The following is an 18662-nucleotide window of genomic DNA, read 5'->3' as shown; positions in this document are numbered from 1 at the left end:
CTTTAGTTTGACATAATAAAAAAAATTGATTTGGTCAAATCCAACTACAAGTGTTTGTCACTTCTATATGAGCTCACGGTCATCCCGCCATACTCTTTTCATGCACATTCTGGGTGCTGTCATACATACCACACTGCTCTTGCACATACATCCTACTGTATATACTCTGGTACTCCTCTCCTTCACATACTGGCCACCATCATGCCCTCCAACACTCCTCTCCTGCACATACTCCCTGCTGTCATACCTTTTACACTCCTCTTTTGAACATATTTTCCTTCCTCATACCCTGCATACTAGCACTCCTCTCTTTCACACATTTCCTGCTTTCATACCTTCTGTCCTTCTTTTCTGCTCATCTCATACCCTCTATACTCCTCTCCTGCTTACACTGCTCCCTCTCATACCCTATACACTCGACTCCTACACACAGTGCTCCCTCTCATGCCTGTCTGCATATACATGCCCAGGGGCGGACTGAGAACTCATGGGGCCCAAACTCAAAATAGCCTTTGTAAAAGGTACCAGGGGCATCTCATGGGGCCCCCTACTGACCCAGGGCCCTCGGGCAGTGCCCAAGTTTCCAAATGGTCAGTCCGCCCCTGTACAGGCCACCATCATACCCTTTGGCACACCTCTCTTTCACATACATCCTACTGTCACACGCTCTGACACTCCTCCCCTGCGCATTCCCTCCATACTCCTTCCTACATATACTGCCCCTTCTCATACCCTGTGCCCTTCTCACAATCCTCTTCTGTGCATACCGGATGCCATTGTATCCTCCAGCACTCCTGTCCTGCACATATTGCCCCCATCATACGCTCCAGCACTCCTCTCCTGCACATAGTATCCCCTCTCATATCCCCATCTGGCACTTCACTCCTGAACAAATTTCCCCCTTTCATATCCTGTGCATTCCACACCTGTACATGCTGCCCATTCTTTTACTCTCTGCACTCCTCTCCTACACAAGCTAGATGCTTTGATACGCTCTTCATGGACAGAGTTTAAACTACTATTGCACTTGTAGCTGAGCCCCCCCCACCAGTTTTAGGGGTTTGTTCTGCAGCATTTGGCATCTAATGTGGGCATTTCAGGTAGAGCAGTGTGGAATGTGTTCCTTCTCTTGAGTTCAAGAGACACACCTCACTGATCATGATGTTACCTCTCACAGCTTTAGAAGTTCAGATAAATACAGAATGGGTCATTGGTCATAATACATTACATTTACCACACAGCTTCAATTAGGCAGGCCATAGATTATGCAATTTTCTTTTGTGCCACCATGGGTTGCAGGAAAGGAAATTACTTGAATCTCCTATCAAGGCAGTCAGTGTTGATGGGTGAATCCCTTCTGTGGAGCTATTGTGTTCAACCAGTGGGGAAACGATGGGGTGGGGGTCGGTGCTAGAAGCTGTCCCTGCCCGGAGAACACAATGGTTATTGTTAGTGACTATAGCCATTGGCAATAATCACTGGGTAAAAATCCTACATGCTGGCTGCACCCAAGTCGACCAGTGGAGCGACTTGGGTACAATCAGCCTGCCCATAGATGGATCAAGTTTGGCTGGTCACTATCTATGGCTGGCTTTAGTCATTTTGCATTGTTTGAAAAAGTATAAAGTTGGATGCAATTAGTAAACTTAATATATTGTTAGTTATGAAATGACCGTAACCACCCCACAAAAAAAAAATATATATATATATTTGAAAGAGAATGGGTGTGATAAGTTGTTGGGTTTGATATTATGGTACAAAATAAATCTTAACTGGCATTGTGAGAGAATCAGAAGCGGTTGCCAAAGACACAAACACCAAAATGAACTAAAATTGACTTGTAAAGTTATCTACATAATGCTCTGGATATGTCCATGTTCTGCTTACATTCATCTCAGAGCAGAACCTATACTGCAAGGAAGGTGCATTGAAGCCTGTGTGAAAATCCTGTGAAGTGTATTAAAACCAAATACGGCTTACCAGAGTGTTTAGCTGAGCAGGAAGCCATTCATTTCTCTGAGAGGTGGTGTGTGTGCTTTCATCTCATTACAAGTATGTTCATAAGTGAAAAAAGATTAAGGTGTTCATAAACATGGGATAAATATTTGCAAAATCTGCTTCTCTGTGTTTGGATAAGGAGATAACTGGAAACCGTGCAACCTACGCTGACACCCCCTGGCAGATCTCACTTTCTCGGATTTTAATCAGATAATTGCTATTATTCTACCAAGAGAAGGTCAGGCTGGGTTTCTACTCAGTTACTAAACAAGAAATACAAGCATGCATGTTTATTCTGTGAATATAGTTAAGCTAGCCATACATGGATCAAAATTCAACTGGTGCAGTATGGACCGGACAAATTTCGATGTATGGCTTAGCTGCTTGTACGCAAGTCGATCTATTGCCTGTCGGATTTTCCTGAAAGATCATTGCCATCAGCCAGGAGTGGACTGACCATTTTGAAACTCGGGCACCGCCCGGGGTCAGTAGGGGGCCCCATGAGATGCCCCTGGTACCTTTTTCATAGGCTTTTTTGAATTTGGGCAAGGACACAGGGGCCCCATGATCCCCTATTGCCCGGGGGCCCCAAGAGTTGTCAGTCCGTCCCTGCCATCAGCTATAGCCGGCAATACTGATCATTTTATTCTTTCGTCGGTGAAGTCTCCCCACTGGCAATAACTCAGTGAAAGTGATTCTCCCAACCACAATGAATGTGTGCATGGGGGAATCTGTTCATTTCTTTTCATTTAACCCATTGGTTGAACAAAACAAAAAAAATGAATTATGCATGAATCATCTTCCTCCCTAAGGAACAAATATTCATGAATAACTTTATCTTAAATCTAATAGCTCCTTTATTAAGCTTTGGAGATGCAGCAGGGGAGAAGCCAGCAAAGTCTTTAAATCCAGCATTTACATGCAGTCTATACATCTGTTCAATTTTTTTTAATCACTCCTGAAGAAGGTCTTTAACCTCCTGACAGTGCATGGCATAAAAAATGATTTCATGGAAGATGGGCAGATTTAAAACTGAACGGGCTCTCCTTGCCAATGGATATAGGCGATTATAAAAAAGCAGATGTCTTCTCAAAGACAACAAGCAGTGAAAAAGACCTGGTATTTCTACAGCCAAGACCCCGCTCTGCTTCTTATGTAGTGCACCTTACAGTGTAAGGTCATGTAAGTGTGGTAAACACCATTAATCTCCATGCACACTAGCAATTTTTTAAGCTCCTAGAAGCTGTTATAAGCACTTTTTTTCTGCTCCTAGAAGCTAAATAGTGTTCTCCTATGTGTCCATTCACACTACTTTAGGCTAGTGGTGGTTTTCAAGCTTCAGTGTTTAGGAACAGAAAAAAACAAACTTTTTTTGTAGAGTTTTTAGGAGCGTTTTCCTGACAGAAAAACACGCCAAATGCTGTTAAACGCTTCTGAATGCTACTAAAGTGCTATTAAAAAACACTTTCATCAATCATTTTTTTAGCATATTTTGAATTTTAAAAAATCGGAAGTGCATGGAGCATCATACTCTTTCCTTAGATGTTCTCACATGGGAACATCAATTATGTAAATTTTGACTGCAGTTGGAAGCATTCAATTCTTTCTCTTGCATCTCAATCTTTGACACTCAATGTGATGTGTGGCCTCACTGACCAATGCTAGAATTTAACTTTCTCAGCTGAAGCCAATACTTATGTAAACATTTAAAATGTGTTTACTTTATGGTAAATCTATACCCATACTATGCATATTAAAGTTTTTACATATTTTATATTTAAAAAGTGATGAGTGTTATCACTTTTATCACTGCATTTGCTGTGAAGTAAATATTCTTTAAAGATCACAAGAAATACTTATGCAGGCCATACATGGGTTGAATTCCGAAAGAATTTTCTTTCAGAAATCGTAACTAAGAATTTTCGTTCGAATTTCACGCCATTAGTGCGCTGCAGCATCGGCTGATTTTTGTGCAGCCAACGAATTTGAGTGATCAGGCATTTTGGAAATTTTTTGAAAAACAAATTTCTAATCAAAGATGGGAGAATTGTGCAAGAAATATAATCAAAAAAAGAAATGAGCATGAGGTGTGACCAGGAAAGAAAAGAAGACTCCCAGCCACAAAAATTATTTTCTATAACATGAGGTGGCTTGCTTGGTCGAATTTCGAAATCAATGGTGGATTACAAAACGCATGAAATTTCCAATTTTTTAAAGAAAATTCATTCAGAATTCGACCCATGTATGGCCTGCAGAAGGGGCTACATTCAAGCTATTAAGGACATACAGAAAGATCACCAGTGGATTCTTGCAGCTGGGATCACAGGTATAGGTGAAGAGCTGCAGCCAGGAAGCCTGTATAAGGCAATGCCAGACTGACAGAAGCCAAGGCTACTGGCATGTATCTGCACATCCAGCAGTTAGGGACAGATTAGCAACCTCCAAGACAGAAAGATTGCATCTAGGGTCGGACATACAGTCATGGCCAAAAATATTGGCACCCCTTACATTTCTGTCAGATAATGCACCACTTCACCCAGAAAATTGTTGCAATTGCAAATGTTTAGGCATTCTCATGTTTATTTATTTTGTTTGTATTGGTATGACAGAAAAAAGTGGAGAAACAAAAAGCCAAATCTGACACAGTCCACGCAAACCTCGAAAAATGGACTGGACAAAATCATTGGCACCTTCTCAAAATTGTAAAAAATAATTGCATTCCAAGCTTGTGATGCTCCTATAATTTGTAATTAAACTCACCTGTATCAATGACCAGGTGCTGACAATATAGAAATCACACTGGCAACCAGTTAAAATGGTGAAAAATTTACTCAACCTTTCTGCTGCGTGTCTCTGTGTGCCACATGGAGCATGGAGAAGAGAAAAGCAGCAAAGAATTGTCTGAGGATTTGAGAACATAAATTGTGGAAAACCATGGACAATCTCAAGGTTACAAGTCCATCTCCAGAGATCCTAATGTTTCTGTGTCCACTGTGCGCAACACTGTCAAGAGGTTTACAGCCCATAGCACTGTAGATAATCTCCCAGGACATGGACAAAATAGAAAAACTGATCAAAGATTGCAACGAAGGACTGTTCGAATGGTGGATAAAGAACCTCTGACAAATTCAAGCTGACCTTCAGGAACAGGGTACAACTGTATCAGCTCACGCTATACGTCGCAATCTGCATGAAAAGGAGACCCAGGGGGACCCCACTGCTGACACACAAACATAAAAAAGCCAGATTAGCTTGACAAAACGTACCTGAGAAAGAGAGAATCCTTTTGGGAGAATGTTCTGTGGACAGACGAAACAAATATTCCAGCTTTTTGGTAAAATCCATCATTCTACTGTTTTCAGAAAAAGAAATGAGGCCTTTAAAAGAAAAGAATACAGTCTCTACAGTCAAACATGGTGGAGGTTCACTGACGTTTTGAAGTTGTTTTGCTGCTTCAGGCACTGGGTGTCTTGACCATGTGCATGTCATTATGAATCTGAAGACAATTCTGGAGTGCAATGTAAGTCCCAGTGTCAGAAAGTTTGGTCTCGGTCAGAGGTCATGGATCTTACAGCAGGACAATGACCCAAAGCACACATCAAAAAGCACCCAGAAATGGTTTCAGACAAAGCGCTGTAGAGTACTGAACTGGCCAACAATGAGTCCAGATCTCAATCCTATAGAGCACCTGTGGAGAGATCTCAAAACAGCAGTTGGGAAAAGGAGCACTTCCAATCTGAGAGACCTAGAGCAGTTAGCAAAAGAAGAATGGTCCAGAATTCCAGTAAAGAGGTGTAAGAAACTCAACGATGTTTACAGAAAGAGATTGATTTCAGTTATGTGCTACCAAATATTACATTTGAGGGAGTCAATTTTTTCCAGTCCTTTTTTGGAGTTTTGACCAGAATGCGTCAGGTTTGACTTTTTGTTTCTCCATTTTTTGTGTCATACCAATACAAACAAAAGAAATAAACATGAGAATGTCTACACATTTGTAACTGCAACAATTTTCTGCGCGAAGTCGTTCATTATCTGACAGAAATGCAGGGGTGCCAATATTTTTGGCCATGACTGTATGTCTCTAACAAATGGATATGCAAATGCATGTGAATAGCCGTGGTTCTTGTCAGTTTGTCATAGCTCAGAACAGGCTTCATGACTGCAGCTCTTTGCATACACTTGATCTTGGCCACATAAATCGACTGATTCTTGCAACAGGCATCCATTTTGTGTCCCTAAACGCTTGCGTGAATGTAGCCTAAAACTGTGTTTCAGTCTATTTCTAAAAGCTCACAAGTCAACTGCTATAGTGTGCTTACATTAGAAGGCCGGCAAGATTAAACTTGCCACAGAAATCCCCCATTGACACTTGAGCATTTAAAGCCCCAAGCTCCAAAATGCTCAACAACAATTCTATGTATTTCAATAGTGCCTGTTCACATGTGAACACTCCGGCTCCTGCAGGTCAGCACCTTATGCTCTAAAAGCTACTTGAGCTAATTTAAAAGGTAGAACTGGACATTGTTGGCCCCACAGATTTGAATAGGAACACCTGAAAACATGCATATCAAGCATTTTCCTGCATTTTTTTCAGGCTTTTTTAGCCATTAAGAAGAGGTCACTTCTCCCTAGTGCTCTCAAATGGCTAAAACATAATCACTTGAAGCTTGAATACGCATGTAAAGTGCTTGAAATACACTTCTAAAACACTCCGATACTGTATGTGTGCATAAAGTCTCAAAACATACAGCTGAAATGGCCTGAAAATCACTCTGCTCAGGTGTAAATGCAGCCTTAAGGAGTTCTGATTTCAGTATATTTTGTTTTGAATTTCAAAGGCAACTTTCTCCACAATGCCTATAGCTAAAGAGGCGAATAAGGTCTTGTGTAAAAAGTAATTTTAAAGCTTTTTCCACATACATAAATACTTTAATGTGCAAAGCCTTGTCGGTACCAGGACTTGGGCTGGCCCTTCAAACCAAAACTTCCTGGACTGCCTTTACCTGAAAACAACAGTGATTAACCAACTCTTTGCAGCCCATGTTTAAAGTACCGGTTGCACACACCAACAGTGCTCATGATAGCAGACGCTATCTGGTGTGCTCTTGCTGGACTCAACTTGAATTTGTTCTGTGGATTACCATGTATGATCTGGTTTGTACAGAATCACAGTGGAGGGAGCTGAGTCAGAGCAGTTTTGAATTCCTATCTACTTGTGTGTGACCCGGCTTGTCTAGGCTACGCTGCTGCCTGACCCTCCTGAGTTACAATGCTCCCTGTTCCTTCATGGCCTAATTTACCTACGCACCAATCTTTGCTGCCCTGCTGACATTTCCAATGGTGCACCACAAGTACCAGCCAGCCTGCTCTGCCTATGGTCCTGATTGTGGTATATGCTATCCATTCTGACTGCTATTATACTCCAGACCTGACAAGTCTCAGCACAGGTTTACTTTAACTCACCTATACTGCAACGAATTTTGCATAAAGGTGTGCCTATGAACATGATCTGATCCTTGGGCTATAATATCCCGATAGCATTTGTGGTTGCAAAAGCTAGGTAGCTGCCTGAAGTTTAAAAGTTCCTCAAAAAGGCAAAATAGGTTCTAAGGCTAAGTTTATAACTATGCGATTGATGCAGCTCACATTTTGCGTGAGCACAGCAGCCCATTTATTTGAATGGGCTGCTGTACCTGTGGGAAACTCAGCAAAAAGGTCTATGCACCTTTTTAAAAAAAATTGCAGCCGCACGCACAAATGGCATGGTGCTTGTGCATTTCCAGCACCAGAAAACACTATTTTCAGATGCATGGGTATACATTAAGAATTAATGGCAGCTTCGTTTGTCTGTTAAATAGCAGCACTGTTTGAGGGTGCGGGAATGAGTGCAATTTACATGCATTACTGCACCCACATGTATGTAAGCCTAGTCTTCGGGAGTTGAATTGAAGGTTCATAGGCTTACTTTAAGTTGCAAGCTTTTGTTAGCTGTGCTTGTTCTTTTTTTCTTTAAGAAAAACGTTACACCTATTGTATATTTGACTTCCAATGCAGGAGCTTTCCTTGATATAAATAAATATGTACTAACATAGTATTTAAATAGAAACAAATGCAAAAACGTGCATATACCTGCTTAGGGCAAACTGTAGATTGTTTTCTAGCAAGACTAAGTTATCACGACTAACACAAAGCTTTGTTCATAAAAACAGCCTAACCCTCTTTTGATTATTATTAAATACAGGCTGGGACAATTGGAAAACTATGATGTATTGTTTTTGGCACCTGGTCAATAAAGAAAACTGAGTGTAAGAAAACATAGTTTAGTCTGACAGAATCTAGAAGTCTGAATAGATGTTTAATGTATTGTCAGATATGTGTGTAGCATCTGCTGGGCCATGCCGATTTATTCCAGGTGACTGGTATATAAAGTTTAACGCATGTATTCCCCACATGTGTATGTACTTTGCAGAGGGTTTACACAAACTCCTAAATAAAAGCTCATTTCAGACAAACAAGAGTGAGCAGCAAGACTTGTTTTCTGATATTTAAAAAAATGATAGACATGGGGAAGAGACCATATTATGTCCTTGAGCAGCTTTAGAAATTTTACTGCGTGTGTAGTCAAAAAGAGAAGTTTTAACCAGCCAGTAAATTCCATAACTTGGAGTACAGTACACAACACAGGCAAAATACCAACAGAATCAGGGTTATAGGCTTGTACATACGGGTTATTAGACATTGGCAAAGCCCCCTGAGTGACTCCCCTATAACCCCACCCCACTACCTGAGTCCTCAGTTTTGTAGCAAGCAATTCAGAATAACCAAGGAATGGAGGAGAGGGTGACCTGTGTCCTGTAATTTACTCCAAGATATGAAAATTACAGTTAAGTCAAAATTCCTCTTATCCAAATCATACATTTCGGCACACAAGCAAAGCTTCAAATACTTTGGAATGTCCCTAGCAATGGAAGGGAAGGATGGGCAATAACTAGGCAAACAGAACTGTGCCAAGGGGCCCAACTTCAAGGATGGATAGACCCAACTTTAGAGTGCTGCTGCAAGAACCTTGTGGTTCTGCGTCCACAGAAGACTGGACGTCCACCTAGTAGAATTTTGAAAATATATAAAACAGAAAAGCAGATAAACGCCTTACAAAGCTGGACTTTAGAGGAGTTGTGCTGGAATGCCAAGGAAACTTCACATGTAAAAACGCGGGAGGAAGTGTTGTTTAAGAGTGTAAGCTCTAGAGATCAGATTTCTTTTCCATCTCACAATGGTTGACTTGGTAGCAGGGTGCCTCTTGCAAAGTCCTAAGGACAGGACAAATAGGGAATCTCTCGACTGAAGCTGTTTCTTAGAGGTAGACTCTTATGGCTCTAACTATGTCCAGGCAATGAAGAGACTATTCCTTTTGATGCTTTGCAGCAGGACATAAGGATGGCAGGGCTATGTCCTAATTGAGGCAGAAGACTGATACCACATTAGGAAAAAAGGATGATCTTACGCATAATACTACTTTGTCATTGTGTTGGATTAGAAACTGCTCCTTATAAGAGAGAGCTCTCAACTCACAGGTACGTCTGACAGATGTGATGGCAACCCAAAAGGCCACTTTGCCGGAAGGATATCCCTGATGAATTCAAAGAGTGGTTTCTGCAGGGCAGAGAAAACCAAATGAGATTCCAAGGAAGCACAGGGTGTTGCAAGGGGGAACTGATCCGACATACACCTTGAATAAGGTTTCAAAAAGCGAGAGCAAAGCCAGAGGGTTTTGAAAAAGAATGGACAAGGATGAAAACTGTCCTTTGAAAGTGCTAAAGGCAAAGTTCTGGTCAAGATCTGATAGTAGGAAGGCCCGAATACGAGGCATAGAATAATCTCTGCCTAGAAACAGTACGCAGAAACCCGGGTGTACAACATCCTGTAGTGAAGTCTTCATGGCATTGGGGTGAATGAAAGTGACTGAGCACCTTATTAGGACTCTAGGAGAAAGTGGTGGCATAGTGTGCGGTAGTTTATTAGCACCAAGATGGAAAGGTTTACAGTGCAAATTTAATACATTCCAAACCTAAATAAAATTGCAGCGTTATAAGGTCACATTGTTAGTCCAACTTTTATTTACAGTTCGCGTGAAGGGTGGTGTATATTTACCTGTATTTGCAAGCTGCTTATTTTTACACTAGTAGGGAGCAATTATTATTATTATTCAGGATTTATATAGCGCCAACAGTTTGCTCAGCGCTTTACAATATAAAGGGAGACAATACAGCAACAATACAGTTCAATACAAGAGGGATAGGAGGGCAGACTTTATATATTTTGGTTTACATTCCAAACCTAGCCCCAGTTTTTATAGTAACAAAGATACAGGTTGACCCTGTCTTACCTGTCCATGATGCTGGACTGTATATAGAGCTCAGGCTTTGCATGTCATGGTGGGCATACTCCTGAAGTGGTCTTAAAGCAAAAGTTCACCTTTTGCAAAAAAAATAATAAATGCACATTTTTTGGCAGGTAAAAAAATGTGCAATTATTATTTTTGTCTGCAGGAGCCTGTGAAGCATTGCACCAGAGATCGGCAGATTGCTGGTGCCATGCAGGTCTCCTACAGACCTGTCAGTATATCTGCTTGCCCGTACGGGATGTACAGACAAGCAGATATACTGAAAGGAAGATTCAATTAACTACCATGGCGCACCACAGGTTCTCCATGTACTTCTGTCATGGGGGGAGGGGGGACAGCGGGCGGTGGCTGCAGCATTGGGAACATGTTAAATGTTCCCAAGGGTAAACGTATCCTTTAAGGGTCTGGGTTCCATAGAGATGGACCATGGACCTGGACCTGCAGCTGGCAACACACATTGTACTAAGTGCCAAGGTGAGTGCCTGTACAGCATCCAATGCCTGAAGCAACATTACAGGTCATCTCCACAGTATGGGGCTTGGATATGGCTCCCAAGATTTTACTGAGGTTATGCCGATCCAGATGCACTGCTTCTATTTGTGGTATTAAAAGGCAGTAAAAAAGATGATTAAAGAGTTAAACGAAGAATCCAAAGATAAGGCAAAGTTTAGGCTAAGAGTGATTTTTTTCCAGCAAGAGAGAAGAGGTCTATCACTTTTACTAGCAAAAAGCTGAGGATTCACGGATTGGGGTAAGGTTATAAGGGAGGTGATCGGGGGGGTGTCCTCAAAAGCTTTGCCAGTTTCCAATTACCTGAAGGTACAAGCATATAACTTAGTGTCTATGAATACTTTGCCTGTGTCCTGTACTGTATGATTAAGATATAAAAAAGTATACCTGGTACATCTCTGCAGTACATGCAAATTTACCTGTGTTTTATCTCTTTAAACTCACTGCCAGTACAACAAAATACCTGGTAATCTGGCCAGACATTGGGTGAGCTCCTAATTTCTTGAACTGAACTGACAAAACTATCTGTACAGAAATTCCAAGCAGTTTTGTCAACCCTATCTGTGTTTTCCCCTGCTGGACTACAGAATTCTACCTATTTCTGTCCCTCTCTGTCTGCATACATCATACATTTGCCAACCAGAGTGTCATGACAAACCAGGGGCACAGGACCAAGTTTGTCCTGGATCAGCACCATGAGTTGCCATGGCGTGGGCAAGCTGGTCACCAGCACCTCAACCAATGATGCTCTAGGGCCACACACCATCATTTGTTATTAAGGTGTTGGTGACTGGTCCACCCACACCATGACAACGCATGAGACTAATGCAGGCCATACATGGGTCAAATTCCAAACAAATTTTCTTTAGAAAATCGGAATTTTCATGCATTTTGTAATCTGATGTTGCCACCATCGATTTCGAAATTCATCCAACCCAGCCTTTAATTTCACCTCATGTTGCTACAAAAAAGAATTTTTGTGGCCAAGAATTTTCTTTTATTTCCAGGTCACAGCTCATGCTCAATTCTTTTTCAATTACATTTCTCCCATCATGATTCTCCCATCATTGCTTAGAAATTTGTGCGTTTTTCAAAAAATTTCCAACATGCCTGATCACTCAAATTTGATGGTCGCTTGAAAATCAGCCGTTGCTGTGGCCCACTAATGATGCGAAATTCGAACGAAAATTCTTAGAAAAGATTTTCAAAGAAAATTCTTTCGGAATTCGACCCGTGTATGGCCCGTGTAAGTCATGGCAAGCGGAATGCAGAGGTGTCTGCAAGATGAGTAAGGGAAATTGTTGCAGTGAGAGGGGAAGGGGTTATATTTTGAATTTGCACAATGTTGAAAATTATAGTGGATTTGCACAGAAAACATATTCATAATCTGTCATTATTACTTCTAGAATATATAGTTAAATTCATTCTTTTCAACACAACCATTTTTACAGAAATTAAAAACCTAGAGTAAAGGTTGGGGAGAAAGTTGACCACACCTGTTCATTTAAAACGAGTCTCAGTTTTTTTCCCTATGAAGTACCAGAAAAAATTAGATTCTGGAGCATTCATCTTGTTAATAAATTCACAATATAGCAAGGTGGGGCAAGTTATTTTTTACATAACTCCCTGAAATTCCTGTAACTTCTGCCACCATGTATCGCCATGCTGTTAAATTTGTGAGGGTGGACCACCACTGGATTTCTGCCCTTTTCCTCTTGAAACGGTCCAGTGCTGAAAGGCATACTGCAGGGACTGAATTCTCATCTGCTACCTTGATAAAAGTTTCAAATGCTTTCAATACAGTTTCCCAATTTCTAGTCCATAGGTACTGTAGCAAATTAGAACCCAAACTTTTCTTATGTTTAGCAGATCTGACTGGAATCAACAAAAGAAAAAACTCTCTCTCTTACCCTGACTGGTGGAACTGCTTCATCTGCAAGACAAGAAAAACATGAACTGATTACTTTTCTTGTCATACTTGAGATTCATTTATGCTGTATATAGGATAAAATGGTATACACATTATACATAAATACACACAAAAAACCTTAAAGTGTTACTAAACCCACAACAGTAAAATCAGACTGTATATGCAGTAAAGCATGCTTGTTATACTCACTGTGGAACTAAAAGGGTTAATACCCCGCATTGTGTGACAAGGATGTTTGATCTTGTCTTCTCTGATCCTGCCATTCTTTTGCTGTCCCCAATCCATCTGTCATAATTTGAGCAGCAGTGGCAAGTCTGCACATGTTCGGTTTGGTGTGTATTTCTAGAATTTTTCTTTTTTTGGGAGGATGCATGTAATCAGCACAGGGCCAATCAGTGCTGTCCAGAAAGAGGTTCAGTGGTTATGCAGCCTCAGAGGAGAATTAAAACTCCTACAATATTAACCAGTGCTCAGCCAGACACTGATAGAAGTCACAAGACTGCTATATACTGTTGATGAGAAAAGGTATTTAGCAGTTTATATTTTCTAAAATAATTACATTTCCATGTTCTGTGTATTGTGGAAGACAGGATATAGTGAATGCAGGGTCCTGGGCTTAGCAACACTTTAAGCTTTATTGTTTATCAAGAACCAGTATGCAGAGAGAAAATTTTATTGCATCCAGGCGTCTAGCAATTTAGAAGAGGTCAGTGAGGTAGCATTCCAGTTCTATATTGCAGTTTACAGTTCTTAGATCTGGTGGCTGCATTTATTTTTCTTATTTTTCAAGCAAAGAACAGTTTCAGCAAATACCGAAAATGCAGGTTGATCTTGCCAGAAATGCAGTGTCCTGTCACTTCCTGTGAGCTGCACTGAAGAATATATTCCTTCCTTGCCATGTTCTGTAAACTAATGCAGCCACAACAATGATTATTTACTTGTAATATGTTAAATGTTAGGTTTTGGGATTAGATATACATTAACTGCTTGCCCACTGCCCTATAGCAGAAATACTGCTACAAGGTGGCAGGGCTGCGCAAAATCACGTGAATATACACGTGATTTTGCATTCCGAGTTGGGAGCAGCTTCAGCTGTCGATCAAAGGGTCCCTCTGGCACCCAGCGATCACCGACTGTCACTGATGGGGGAGAGATCCGTATATAAAACGATACAGATCTCTCCCCTGTCAGCGCCAGCACACTACTTTGTATTGCTCTGCACAGCAGAGCAATACAAAGCAATGTGATTACACAGTAAAGCACACACACACAGCAGACAGTAAAATTGCACACAGCACACAATTAATCCTTTGATCTCCCCAGATGTTAACCCCTTCCTGCCCAGTGTCATTAGTACAGTGTCAGTGCTTTTTATTAGCACTGATCACTGTATTAGTGGCAGTTAGTCAGTGTCAGCTAGTGTCAGAATGCCCGCCGTAGTCCCACTATACGTTGCTGATCGCCGCTATTACTAGTATTAAAGAAAACAAGATGACAGATGCTGGCATCGGCTGGAGGACACTGCGGGAGAACATCGGGGGATCGCAGGACAAGGTAATGATTGGGGGATTGCAGGACAAGTACTACAGTGTAATCCCGAGTTTGGCTCGGGGTTACCGCTTTTAGTACTGTAAATGAACCCTGAGTCACATATGGGATTACCGCTAGGAAGGTTAATAGCAAAAAGTCAAAAATACATATTTTTTATCAAAATTGTCAGTCTTTTTTTGTTTATAGCGCAAAAAATAAAAACCGCACAGGCGATCAAATAGAAAGAAAGCTCCATTTGTGGGAAAAAAAAGGTCATAAATTTCATTTGGGTGCAGCGTTGCATGACTATGCAATTGTCAGTTAAAATAACACAGTGCAGTATCGCAAAAAATGGCCTGTTCAGGAAGGGGGGTAAATTCTCTGGAGGGCAAGTGGTTAAACTGTATGTGTAGATTAGTGCCAATAATGAATTTCCTATTAGGGGTAAAGGCCCAAAAATACTGGCAATCCAAATGATTGCAGGCTAGATGAACATGATATTCTGCCTGTCCTAAAACAAGGAAATAAGCATTTTCCAGCTGAAGGAACTCACAGATAGGTGTATGGATGGTGGTTTGTTTGCAATACTGGTAATAGCTGTATTATATACCAGTAATGACTAGAGATGAGCGAATCGAAGTATCCGAAGTGGAATTCGAGTCGAATATCGGAAAAATTTCGATTCGTGCCGAATCCGAAAAACAGCCTAATTCGGACGCGCGAATCGAAATTTTTCCGAAAATGGCGGCTGACATGTGCGGCGACGGAGCGGGGATGTCGGGGAAGGCGCGCAGACAAGGCGCGCTGCCCCATAATGCATTCCTCAACGACATGTGATCGCATCAGCCAATCAGCAGCCAGCCAGCCAGCACTGTGTAATGGTCGAGGTATATATAGCGGCCATTTTGGAAATCTTCATTTGCCTGCAGTCATTGAACAGAGGCAGACCGCTCTGTACTAGGGACAGGGACAGAGTTAGGGCCACAGAAACGAGAATTGGGGACAGAGAGAAGTTACTTAGGGACAGAGAACCATTACTCAGGGACACAGACTTGTTAATGAGGGCCACAGAATCGTTATTTAGGGACAAAGAAACGCTAGTTAGGGCCACAGAATTCATACTCAGGGACAGACAGAATTGTTACTCAGTGCCAGAGAATTGTTACTTAGGGCCACAGAAACGTTATTAGGGCCACAGAATTTTTACTCAGGGACAGACAGAATTGTTACTGAGTGCCAGAGAATTGTTACTCAGGGACAGACAGAATTGTTACTGAGTGCCAGAGAATTCTTACTCAGGGCCACAGAATTCATTCTCAGGGACAGACAGAATTGTTACTCAGGGACAGACAGAATTGTTACTGAGTGCCAGAGAATTGTTACTCAGGGACAGACAGAATTGTTACTGAGTGCCAGAGAATTGTTACTCAGGGACAGACAGAATTGTTACTGAGTGCCAGAGAATTGTTACTCAGGGACAGACAGAATTGTTACTGAGTGCCAGAGAATTGTTACTCTCACAGACACAAAATTGTTACTTGCACAGACACAGAATTGTTACTTGCACAGACACACAATTGTTACTCAGGGCCACTGAATTCATACTCAGGGACAGACAGAATTGTTACTGAGTGCCAGAGAATTCTTACTCAGGGCCACAGAATTCATACTCAGGGACAGACAGAATTGTTACTCAGGGACAGACAGAATTGTTACTGAGTGCCAGAGAATTGTTACTCAGGGACAGACAGAATTGTTACTGAGTGCCAGAGAATTCTTACTCAGGGACAGACAGAATTGTTACTGAGTGCCAGAGAATTGTTACTCTCACAGACACAAAATTGTTACTTGCACAGACACAGAATTGTTACTCGCACAGAGACAGAATTGTTACTCAGGGCAACAGAATTCATACTCAGGGACAGACAGAATTGTTACTGAGTGCCAGAGAATTGTTACTCAGGGACAGACAGAATTGTTACTGAGTGCCAGAGAATTGTTACTCTCACAGACACAAAATTGTTACTTGCACAGACACAGAATTGTTACTTGCACAGACACACAATTGTTACTCACGGCCACAGAATTCATACTCAGGGACAGACAGAATTGTTACTGAGTGCCAGAGAATTCTTACTCAGGGCCACAGAATTCATACTCAGGGACAGACAGAATTGTTACTCAGGGACAGACAGAATTGTTACTGAGTGCCAGAGAATTGTTACTCAGGGACAGACAGAATTGTTACTGAGTGCCAGAGAATTGTTACTCTCACAGACACAAAATTGTTACTTGCACAGACACAGAATTGTTACTTGCACAGACACACAATTGTTACTCAGGGCCACAGAATTCATACTCAGGGACAGACAGAATTGTTACTGAGTGCCAGAGAATTGTTACTCAGGGACAGACAGAATTGTTACTGAGTGCCAGAGAATTCTTACTCAGGGCCACAGAATTCATTCTCAGGGACAGACAGAATTGTTACTCAGGGACAGACAGAATTGTTACTGAGTGCCAGAGAATTGTTACTCAGGGACAGACAGAATTGTTACTGAGTGCCAGAGAATTGTTACTCAGGGACAGACAGAATTGTTACTGAGTGCCAGAGAATTGTTACTCAGGGACAGACAGAATTGTTACTGAGTGCCAGAGAATTGTTACTCTCACAGACACAAAATTGTTACTTGCACAGACACAGAATTGTTACTTGCACAGACACACAATTGTTACTCAGGGCCACAGAATTCATACTCAGGGACAGACAGAATTGTTACTGAGTGCCAGAGAATTCTTACTCAGGGCCACAGAATTCATACTCAGGGACAGACAGAATTGTTACTCAGGGACAGACAGAATTGTTACTGAGTGCCAGAGAATTGTTACTCAGGGACAGACAGAATTGTTACTGAGTGCCAGAGAATTCTTACTCAGGGACAGACAGAATTGTTACTGAGTGCCAGAGAATTGTTACTCTCACAGACACAAAATTGTTACTTGCACAGACACAGAATTGTTACTCGCACAGAGACAGAATTGTTACTCAGGGCCACAGAATTCATACTCAGGGACAGACAGAATTGTTACTGAGTGCCAGAGAATTGTTACTCAGGGACAGACAGAATTGTTACTGAGTGCCAGAGAATTGTTACTCTCACAGACACAAAATTGTTACTTGCACAGACACAGAATTGTTACTTGCACAGACACACAATTGTTACTCAGGGCCACAGAATTCATACTCAGGGACAGACAGAATTGTTACTGAGTGCCAGAGAATTCTTACTCAGGGCCACAGAATTCATACTCAGGGACAGACAGAATTGTTACTCAGGGACAGACAGAATTGTTACTGAGTGCCAGAGAATTGTTACTCAGGGACAGACAGAATTGTTACTGAGTGCCAGAGAATTGTTACTCTCACAGACACAAAATTGTTACTTGCACAGACACAGAATTGTTACTTGCACAGACACACAATTGTTACTCAGGGCCACAGAATTCATACTCAGGGACAGACAGAATTGTTACTGAGTGCCAGAGAATTGTTACTCAGGGACAGACAGAATTGTTACTGAGTGCCAGAGAATTGTTACTCTCACAGACACAAAATTGTTACTTGCACAGACACAGAATTGTTACTCGCACAGAGACAGAATTGTTACTCAGGGCCACAGAATTCATACTCAGGGACAGACAGAATTGTTACTGAGTGCCAGAGAATTGTTACTCAGGGAAGACAGAATTGTTACTGAGTGCCAGAGAATTGTTACTCAGGGACAGACAGAATTGTTACTGAGTGCCAGAGAATTGTTACTCTCACAGACACAAAATTGTTACTTGCACAGACACAGAATTGTTACTCGCACAGAGACAGAATTGTTACTCAGGGCCACAGAATTCATACTCAGGGACAGACAGAATTGTTACTGAGTGCCAGAGAATTGTTACTCAGGGACAGACAGAATTGTTACTGAGTGCCAGAGAATTGTTACTCTCACAGACACAAAATTGTTACTTGCACAGACACAGAATTGTTACTTGCACAGACACACAATTGTTACTGAGTGCCAGAGAATTGTTACTCAGGGACAGACAGAATTGTTACTGAGTGCCAGAGAATTGTTACTCAGGGACAGACAGAATTGTTACTGAGTGCCAGAGAATTGTTACTCAGGGACAGACAGAATTGTTACTGAGTGCCAGAGAATTGTTACTCGCACAGACACAAAATTGTTACTTGCACAGACACAAAATTGTTACTTGCACAGACACAGAATTGTTACT

General features: G+C 41.5%; 1 protein-coding gene across 5 annotated transcripts in view; it reads right to left on the bottom strand.

Moving 5' to 3' along the window:
- PLEKHG7 (pleckstrin homology and RhoGEF domain containing G7) overlaps positions 1-18662 on the bottom strand; it is a 138771-nt gene that overhangs the window by 57293 nt on the left and 62816 nt on the right. For all 5 annotated transcript variants that reach the window (XM_089652657.1, XM_089652640.1, XM_089652631.1 and 2 more), the window contains one exon: positions 12823-12845. In XM_089652657.1, the coding sequence (XP_089508783.1) occupies positions 12823-12845 (23 nt within the window). The remainder of the gene's footprint in view (positions 1-12822; positions 12846-18662) is intronic.

This window comes from Staurois parvus, unplaced genomic scaffold (genome assembly GCF_062004578.1).
Source record: "Staurois parvus isolate SC_StPar_1 unplaced genomic scaffold, SC_StPar_1.0 ptg000025l, whole genome shotgun sequence".
Classification (NCBI taxonomy): Eukaryota; Metazoa; Chordata; class Amphibia; order Anura; family Ranidae; genus Staurois; species Staurois parvus.
Note: the sequence above shows the minus strand (reverse complement) of the source record. Positions and strands in the feature narration are given on the sequence as shown.